General features: G+C 36.5%; 1 protein-coding gene across 2 annotated transcripts in view; it reads right to left on the bottom strand.

Annotated features, from left to right (window-relative positions):
• The window catches only part of LOC117181430 (ubiquilin-1), a 76,263-nt gene that overhangs the window by 7,125 nt on the left and 59,226 nt on the right, over nucleotides 1-9,912 (bottom strand). For both annotated transcript variants that reach the window (XM_033374078.1, XM_033374079.1), the window contains exon 5: nucleotides 3,851-3,992. In XM_033374078.1, the coding sequence (XP_033229969.1) occupies nucleotides 3,851-3,992 (142 nt within the window). The remainder of the gene's footprint in view (nucleotides 1-3,850; nucleotides 3,993-9,912) is intronic.

The raw sequence follows: 9,912 nt of genomic DNA, 5'->3' as shown, positions 1-9,912 counted from the left end.
ATGAGCAGGTTCTCCCGACATCCGGCTACGCCTTTCTTTGAGCCTCGTTGTTCATATATTTCTTGCCACACAGGTTCAATTGCCCGAACAATCCTATCATTTGGGATAGCTGTGAATATCTTACAAAGCGTGTTCAGACAAGTTATTGGCCTGTAATTCTTCGGATCAGCTAAGTTGCCTATTTTCGACATGAGTATTGTGCGGGCCAAATGCTGATGGGTTGAAGGAAACTTCTTCCACCAGAAGGTTTTGATACAATCTGGTCCCGGTACGGAATAGTTCTTCATCCCTCTTAATACATTTTCACCTCCTCAGTAGTGATGGGTGGGCATTCTTTATCAGGTGTGATGAGGGCAACACATAACTCCTTGAAGCTCTTTATATTTTCTGAGTCTTCGTCCAGAGGTGTGAAAACCGTGCCGAAAGCTGAATGGCACCTGGGTGAGGTGTCTATAACGATTACTCTGGGGTACCAGGCGATCTCTCAGAGTACGCAGCCTTATCCTTGCATGCGGGGCTCTACAAGGATGGATGAACCCCTTTACCTAGCTTCTCGTGGGAACAACAATGACAACACCAAAGATAGTTGTAGTGCGTCTCATCCGGCAGAGTTGAACTTCCGAACTGTCGGCGAGGAACAAAGTATCTGCAACGAACATGCTTGCCGTCCCGGTAGAAATCTATTCACTTCGAGTAGAACCATGGACGAAGAACGAGCTCAGATTCCCTTGATATCGGGACACGAAAGATTATGCACATGAACAATACCATACATCTAAAGTCTTCTGTTTCGCGACTCTACATCTCACTCTGTCAAGGTGGTCGCGGAGTATTGAGTCTTGAATGTCTTCACAACAGGATTATTCTGGATACAGCACATAGAGTTGCAAATGGAAGAGACCCTCTTCTTAAAATGGTCAGGAATCACGAAGAAGTGGGCACAGGAGCATTTCTGTACAAAGAAGCGGAGGAGGCTGCTGAAACACTCGAACTTGACTTCAGTATTAGGGGTGAGCGAAATGCATCAAATCTTATCTATCTCGAGTACTCACTCCTGAAAGCCCGGATTAAGAAAGCACAAGAGAAAAACTTTCGTGAACAGCTCCTCGATAAGAGGATGCACGGTATCTTCCACAGAAATGTGAAGGGTCAGTCAATGTCTTGTGAGCTAACGTTTGCTTCCCTTAAATCGCCCGGATTGAAGTCTGGTACAGAGGGTTTCTTTTTTGCATGCCAAGACGGTGTCATTTCCACCTTAACATTCCGTCGCCACATTTTGAGCCAAGACATTCCCGATGATAGCTGCAGGGCGTGCCATGCACACTCCGAGCATTTAGCTCACATATTATCTAGTTGTCCAACTCACGCGGGAACGACCTACATTCAAAGGCACAATGCGGAACTAAGAGTGCTTTATTACCATCTCTGTATTCTCGACAATTGTTTCAGTTGCCCACTCGAGGCCTGACATGGTTCTTCTTGACTTCGAGAAGCGAACCATGCTCGTTATCGAATTTTCGGCACCAGCTGACAAAAACATCATAGCCAAGGAGAATGAAAAGAAAGAGAGGTATCGGGACCTTTATAAGGGAGTTGCAACGATTGTACCCGGAATATTCTGTTAAACTGTTCGTCCTTATCATCGGCGCTCTTGGAGGTGCCAAACTTTCACTTGCTAATTGCTTAAAAAGCATCTCTGCGTGTCAACAATATGCTAGAACACTTGCGGGAAAAATGCAGAAGGCGGTTGTCCTTGGGTCGCTCCGTGTTCTTAGGGTGCACGAGGCTTTTACTGGATCGTCATATTGATTCCTTTACAGACTGTAACCACCTATCTCACGGTTGTGAGACGTGGTTGTGGCTGAAAGTTTACCGCGATTTCGCTGGGAGCGGGTGCTAATCTGGAAAATTGCACCCGCTTCCAGCGAAATCGCGGTAAAATTTCAGCCACAACCACGTCTCACGACCGTGAAATAGGTAGTTACAGTCTGTAAAGGAATCAATACGATGATCCAGCAAAAGCCTCGTTCACCCGAAGAACACGGAGCGACCCAAAAACAACCGCCTTCTGCATTTTTCCCGCAAGTGTTCTAGCATATTGTTGACACGCAGGGATGCTTTTTAGGCTATTAGCAAGTGAAAGCTTGGCATCTCCAAGAGCGCCGATGATAAGGACGATCAGAAGCTCCGAGAAGTTATGTGGCAAACGTAAAATCATACTTAAAATTTTAATCTTTTGAATATGGTTAGCAAAACAGGCTTGCTGAACCCCTTGTTCCGAATTTCAATCTCAATGGTGAGGACTGTGCGCCAGAAGGACTCGCTGCTGAAGGCCCTGATAAAGAAAACTGAGAAGGAAAACCCCCTCCAAGAACTCTATGAAAAAGGTTTAAGACCGTGTAAGAGCAGAGAAATTCTATGGAATTGACTCCATTGAAATCATCGAGACTGGAGACAAGTAAAGAGGTTTTTATTATCGCACGTCAGAAGGGAGTCTTTGCAACCTAGTACTGCCGCTGACATATGAAGGGAAAAACATTTCTTAAGTTAGCTTAGGAACATGGAATGCGCCTTTGAGTATCTTGTACACTAGGGTGATCAAAAAAGGAGATTTGAAATTTTCACAATGTTTATGCACCATTGCATTCCTATGGAGAAAAAGTTATAGTTTTTTAAATAGAATTTTTATTTTTAATTAATATTTAGAGGTGGCGCAAAACTGCCAAAGTTTAGTATTTTTAAATTGGAAGGCAAGCACTTGTCACCAAGTTTTTTTTCTGGACACTAAACTGAAACTCGCCCTTCACTAGCTTTATGATCAAAAATCGTCAGACGATTTATGATTATACTACCTTCTACCTTTTTCTACATTTTCAAAAACCACTTCTTTTCTCGTAGTAATAAAACTTGGAAGGCACTTGCGATTGTCGTAATTCTTACAAATTTGTTCAAGAAAAGCACCTGAAGAAAAAACTACAATAGCCAGACTTTTAATACGATACTTTCCCGCTAATTATCAAGCTATCTTTACTATTTTTTCAGAATCTGTAGGCGATTAAGTATACTTTTGATAAGTGTCAATCTCAAATAAGAAAATACTATAGATGAATAAGATATAGGTCTCTGAAAAGTGTCAAAATATCAATATTCAACATTACATTACAGCTTCAAATATTAATTTTTTCTTTAGTACTTTTTTTGAAAATCATGTTCAACATGTCATAAAATAGTTTGCGGATAGACATCAATATCCGATAATTTTATGATTTGTAAAAAGATAAATAAAAGAAGTCTGTTTCCGTGTTAAATTCGTGATTAGCTCATAGGAACTAAAAACGCTTTGCGTCACCTATAAATATGAATTAAAAATTCTAATACAAAAAATATGCTTTTTTCTCCATAGGAATGCAATGGTGCATAACATTTTGGAAACTCCAAATCTACCCTGTTTTGGACCACCCTATTGAACACCCTTCTAGGTTGTCCAGTTTACGTAGGGCTTAGCTTGTGGGCACAGGAAGATTATACCTGTGTACCAGCAACATGCTGAATCACTGCGGTAGAATACAGAAGGCTGTCTCCCTGGGGTTACTTCGTGTTCTCAAACACACACAATTTCATCACCTTATAACCACAAATCTAATAGTCGTGAAACCTGGTATTAGCGATCATTATACCACAATTTTACCGGGGAGAGTGTCATTTTCTGAAATGGCATCAACTCCCGGTAGAATTTTGGAGTGATTTGTGAAGCTATATTTCTTATTGTATAATTTATAAATTTAAAATAAATGAAAGTAATGAAAGTAATGAAATGTATTTCAATGGAAATATTTAAAAATTAACAAACCATTCGAGCCATAAACTGTGAAAAGCTTTGCTGCTGGGTTGGATCAATTGGTTGAGCAGGGGTTGTATTTGGTGATGTAGTTCCTGTAGTAGTTCCAATGGTCGGAGCAGTTCCTATTGTCGGTGGTACTGTCAAACCCATACTGAAATAAAAAAATAAAGTAGATCAAGTCTTTTTAGTTTACTTTACTTATTCACAATAATTCGTGTTTTTGTATATATGAACGTCCAAACGAAAGGGATCCAATTTATCAATTTCATTTGAATAGTTATGAGCTTGTTAACAACACTGTAGTACACACAGCTCTGGTGACTAGTGGATAGATATGACTAAGATTCCAGTTTACCCAATGCCATTTGCAAATGTTGCTAAAAGTTCAAAATAAATACCACTTTAAAGTTCAAAATATGCTTTTATTATTCTACTGTTAGTTCTTGATCAAACACAATCTTATTAACAAACCAAAAGAAAAATAATTAAAAATTCATTTACTTTTAAAATAATTGAAAAAATTAATATTATTATCATCATCATCACCTAAGTGATACGAAATACCACTATAAGACCGTTTTCTGAACCTACGGTTTTTATTAAAGGGAAAATGAGAGAAAATTTATAATCGCATGTATGAAAATCTTAGTTGGCAGGATTTGGTTCGTAAGTCTGAACCTTGAGGGCACAATGGGATGTAGTAGTAATGATGGATATTTGACTAGATAAAAAGGGATGGGGAAGAGCAAGGGGAAGATTACCAATAGGTTACAAATGGCAGGTTCCAAATGCAAAGAAAGAGACTAAAGAAGGCAAAGCAATGAGAGGAATGGTGATGAGAGTAATGAACAAATATATAATAGAGAAGGATAACAAAGAGATACGGGAACAAAAAAGAGTAATAGTAGAAGAGATAAATATGAGAGGAGAGATGTGGAAGATAGTGAGGGTGTATGCGAACGGAGATTTTCAGGAGAAATCAGAGGGGTTGAGAGAGCTGATGGAAGAAAATAATCAAGAGATTAGGCTTATAATAGGATGAGATTTTAATGCGAAAACAAGAAATAGAGGAGGGAGGGAATGGAGTGGAGAGCGAGGAAGAAAATTCAAAGACAAGAAACTAAATGGAGAGGGAAAGAAATTGCTAAAGAGCCTAGAGGAGTTCGGATGGTGTATCTTAAATGGAAATATATGTAGAGGCGGATGAGTAAGGGGAATATAAACGTTTGGGAGGAAAAACGGTAACGGTAATTAAGTATGTGGTGGTAGGTGACTAGGTGCCAGAGAAACTCAAGAAACTAGTGTTAGGCAATTTTACAGATTCGGATCACTTTCCCAAAATAGTGACATTAGTGTGAGAAATGAGTAGTAACAATGAGGCTAAAAAGAAAGTCAAAGTAAAACGAACAAGAAGAGGGGATTGGTCAAAGGAAGGTAAAGAACAGTTTAAGGATAAGTATGGACTCAGCAACTTTTATAGCTGAAATTTGAGATAATTTAATACTATTTTTTATCATAGCGCCATACTAGAAGAAGACAACCCCAAATTTGTATAGCCTTTTAAAAAAGATTTAAAAATCAAGTAAATTTATCAAGTAGTTTTGTTTTTATTAACAATTTTCTACGCTGGGGTCCGTATAGACCCCAGGTGGCAAGCGTTTTACTCAGCGGAATTGTGGCAAGCAAGGGTTAAGAGTGCACAAGCAAAAAGGAAGTCAGTGAAGGAGGGGATAAAAGTGGATTTGATAAGGAACGTAATGGTGAAAAGAGACAAGCAGTAGAGAAAAATATAGGAGAAAAAAGAAGGAGTATACTGAGTTGTGTGTTCAAAAAAAGAGAAGGAAAATTAAAGGTTTGAAGAAGAGGTTTGGAATGTGGTAAATAGAGAAGAAAAAGGAAAAGAGTAAACAAGGACATTGAGATCATTACTTAGAGGGGTTAAGAGAATAGTTAGGAAAGTAAGAAAATATGGTAGGGAAATATGGAGAGGAGATGGGTGGCAAGGGTTATGGAAGAAAGGAGAAGTGGTACCCATAGTGAAGAAAGGCAAAGGGCAAGAATTTAAGGATTATAGAGGGGTGACACTAATGTTAACATTGTATGAAGTATGTGACAGTTTTATCGGAGAGCTTCGACGTAAATTTTGTATTGAACAAGAAAGTTACAAATTTTTTTTTTTGCCAAACTTTTTTCGTGATACCATTTTTTCTAAGACTTTAAAATTCATTTAAAAAGTTCATAAATCAATCAAATAAGTCACTAAAAATAATTTCCAGTGGCTTAAAGTAACTACAAAAATTGTTAACAATGTTATAAAGAAATTAATTCACGAAAGTCATTTGTTCGTGATTCGCAATGATTAGCTAATTTTAACCCATAGCTTTTGTATAAAGTATCACAGATAATGATGCGCGCTTGCAATAAGTTAGGAATAGATAATAATTGCCAATTATTTAAACAATTTTTATAAACAAATGCACATTTTTACCATTTTTTTAATAGGCTAGATTTTTTCAGAATTAACTGAAAATGTCTTGGCAAAGATTGCTTGCAAATAAATCTTTCTTGAAATAAAGTAAAACAAATGCAGAAAAACAAATCAAGAACGACTTGAAGTTGCTGCAGCTACAAATAAATTGTTTTTGGTATCAACTATACCTAAAAACAGTTGAATGTAGCAGGAGCAACTTCAAGTCGTTGTTGATTTGTTTTTCTGCACTTGTTTTATTTTGCTTCATGGAAGACGTTCACAAATAGACTGCGTGTTTCTACTAAGATATTGAGGGAATCCTTCAAAGTATTTTTTAACATAAAAAATGGAAAAGTGTTTGTAGGAAAAAAGCATTGTTTGTTCAAAATCATGCTGCATTCTTAGAAACAGAGTTCAAGGTACCTTTTCCTTGCCCACCTATCCAAACAAAAGGTTTAACTAATGTTCTAAAGAGAGGAAGACCACGATTATCATTTGAAGATGGATCCGAAAAGACGAAGAAAAGGCGCGTCCAAGAACTTGCTTCAGATTATAGGAAGGAAGAATTATTATTCAAAGTACTTTCATTGATCAAAAATGAGTCCGATAGCGAATCTGGGACGCAGTTTCGTAAGGAAGATGATACGTGAATTTAGGTCTGTCGAAGAGGAAATACGAAAAGCTAATAAAGTACAATGAAGAAATAACTGGCAATGAGTCATATTCGTCGTATTCAAAGATCTCCGAAGCGAAAAAAGCTTGTTATCCAGGAAACGGTGAGCATGTAGAGACATCTAATTTAGAAGCAAGTGTCCATTTCATAAGTTTACTGGGTCATACAGTTAAGCTAATCTTCATGAAAATGGAAAAAGATGATCTCGCTAATCTTTTTGGTAAAAAACTAGTGCTCTTTGGAAAGAGGGGTATGGACGGTGCTTCTGCGCATCAGATGACACGGCAAAAGTGGTCAAAGAAGAGTGATGATGTGGATGAAAACGATGAATCTTATAACAGTGATTCTGAGAGTGAAGAAAACATCAGCTATCACAAGAGCCTTTTCACGGATAAATCTTTCTTTTGATTTCCTTCGTCCCTCTTCAATTAAAAGCAGATGATATTATTTGGACGAACAAAACACCTACATCTGTCAATTTTTGTAGGACAATTAAATTTAATTTCCTTAAAGAAACTAATTCTCTTGTAAAGAAAGAGTACAACTATAACATAAAGCTGCTGAAAAAGTTCGTACCCACTCCATTGGTGTCAGTGGAATGAGTTCTTATATCAGCTTTGACTTGAAGTGTACGATGATTGATGGAAAGGTATGTAATATTCTAACTGGACAGGAAGCATCTTCTCGCTGCAATATTTGTGGAGTTAGATCAAAACATGTTAACAACTTACCATATGTAGCTAATATTCCATGCAATGAGGCACATTATAAATTTGGTCTCTCGACGTTGCATGCCTCGATTCGTGTTCTGGAATATTTGTTACATGTTTCGTATAATATGGATTTCAAAAAGTTTTCCGCTAGAAAAAAGGAAGAAAAGGAAATGAAAAAATAAAGAAAGGAACGTATTTAGATACAATTAAGATCCAAACTGGGTTTAACAGTTGATGTGGTGAAGCAGGGTTACGGAACAACAAATACCGGAAATCTCGCCCGTTCCTTTTTTGGGAAAAGCTAAATCGATTGCTAAAATAACCGGTTTAGATCAAGATCTGATCACCAGATTCTACAATATATTACAAGTTATAACGTGCGGAAGGATAGTTAATTGTGCAAAATTGAAGACTTACTGTTTGGAAACCGCTGACCTTTGCATAAATCTTTATCCTTGGTATAAAATGCCACCATCAGTAAATAAGCTCATTATTCACGGAAGTGATATAATTCAATATTTTGAGTTACCAATTGGTTGGTATTCAGAAGAGTCGCAAGAGGGAAACAATAAGATCTTTAGAAAAGTTAGAGCTAATAACAGCAGAATGTCTGACAGACAAATGACGAGTCTATATGTTCTTCATCATCTTCCTACCTGAAAACGGCCCTTTTCAGGTCCACATAAGTCAAAAATGGCTGAGAGTATCACAATCTCCAATAAGTGAGCTCGATTTTCACTCACTGGAGCACGAATGGCTATAAACAATATGACAGCAAGGATTCTTTTGCAAGACATTTCAAATTGATTCCGCAAAAAAAAATCAAGCCTATACATGAAAAAATGGTCAAAATGTGAAATTGTTAATAAAAATTGTTTAAATAATTATCAGTTTCTGTCACTATTAAAAATATAATAGCAAAGAGTCTTTGGCAAGACATTTCGAATTGATTCAAAAAAAAAATCAAGCCTATACATGAAAAAATGATCAAAATATGCATTTGTTTATAAAAATTTTTTAATAATTGGCAAATATTATCTATTCTTAACTTATTGTAAGCGCACATCATTATCTGTGATACTTTATACAAAAGTTACGGGTTAAAATTAGCTAATCATTGCGAATCACGAAAAAATGACTTTTGTGAATTAATTTGTTTATAACATTATTAACAATTTTTGTAGTTACTCTAACCCACTGGAAATTATTTTTAGTTACTTATTTAATTTATTTAAGACCTTTTTAAATGAATTTGAAAGTCTTAGAAAAAATGGTATCACGGGTAAGTTTAGCAATAAAAAGTTGTAACTTTGTTGTTAAATAAAAAATTTACGTTAAGTCGAATTAAAATATCCACAGTTACTTGTTATAACTGGAAGCCTTACGGTCATTTCTAAAAAAAAACATCAAAATTTGCATCATTTGCATCTCCTAGATTGTTCTGGGTTAGAATGAAAGTTGGAAACAAAATATTTTTTAGCATAGCGTGTTACGCATCAGTTGATGGTGAAAGGAGTGAGGGAAGCTTTGGGAAGCCGTGAAAAAGTACGAAGTCAATGGATTGCAATATATGCAGCTAGCAAAGCGAGTGTGAGAATAAATGGGCAACTAAGTGACTGGTTTGATATTAGGCAAGGTGTTAGACATGAGTGCATTATTAGATTTCTAAAGAGTTTATGTGATCGAGAATATGTCCGGGAGCACGGGAATATGACTGAGAATTTCTTTGATGAATGTGCTCTTCAGGAATTTATGACAATTAAAAAATATTTGTTCGTAACTTTTGAAAAGCGAATCTTGTAGTTTGTACAATTATTTTTAGTTATTCTATGCGACTGAGTTACAGAATTTTAAATCCAAGCATTTTCTTGAACATTTTATTATGAGTTTTAGGAACTTTGTGGTTTTAAAAGGTTTATTCTAAACATAAAAATGTTCTACGTGTTAGGGCTATATTAGTATTTAGAAGTAGTATCTGAAACGCAAAAATATTCTTGACTATTTAATACAGAGCTTAAAAATTGTTACAGTTTTAACATTTTCAGCATTAAAATAAGGCTGTTCTACGTATTAAGACTATACGAGGGTGGATTGATAAGTTTCCGGCCTGACAAAGAGATGGCGCCACTAGGCCTACCTTAAGGTGGCGTTCTATAGTACCATCCTTAGATAGCTTGTAGCTATAGTTTCAGCCCGATCGCCATGTTAGTTTAGG

The sequence above is a fragment of the Belonocnema kinseyi genome, chromosome 10 (genome assembly GCF_010883055.1).
Source record: "Belonocnema kinseyi isolate 2016_QV_RU_SX_M_011 chromosome 10, B_treatae_v1, whole genome shotgun sequence".
In the NCBI taxonomy this organism is placed as follows: Eukaryota; Metazoa; Arthropoda; class Insecta; order Hymenoptera; family Cynipidae; genus Belonocnema; species Belonocnema kinseyi.
Note: the sequence above shows the minus strand (reverse complement) of the source record. Positions and strands in the feature narration are given on the sequence as shown.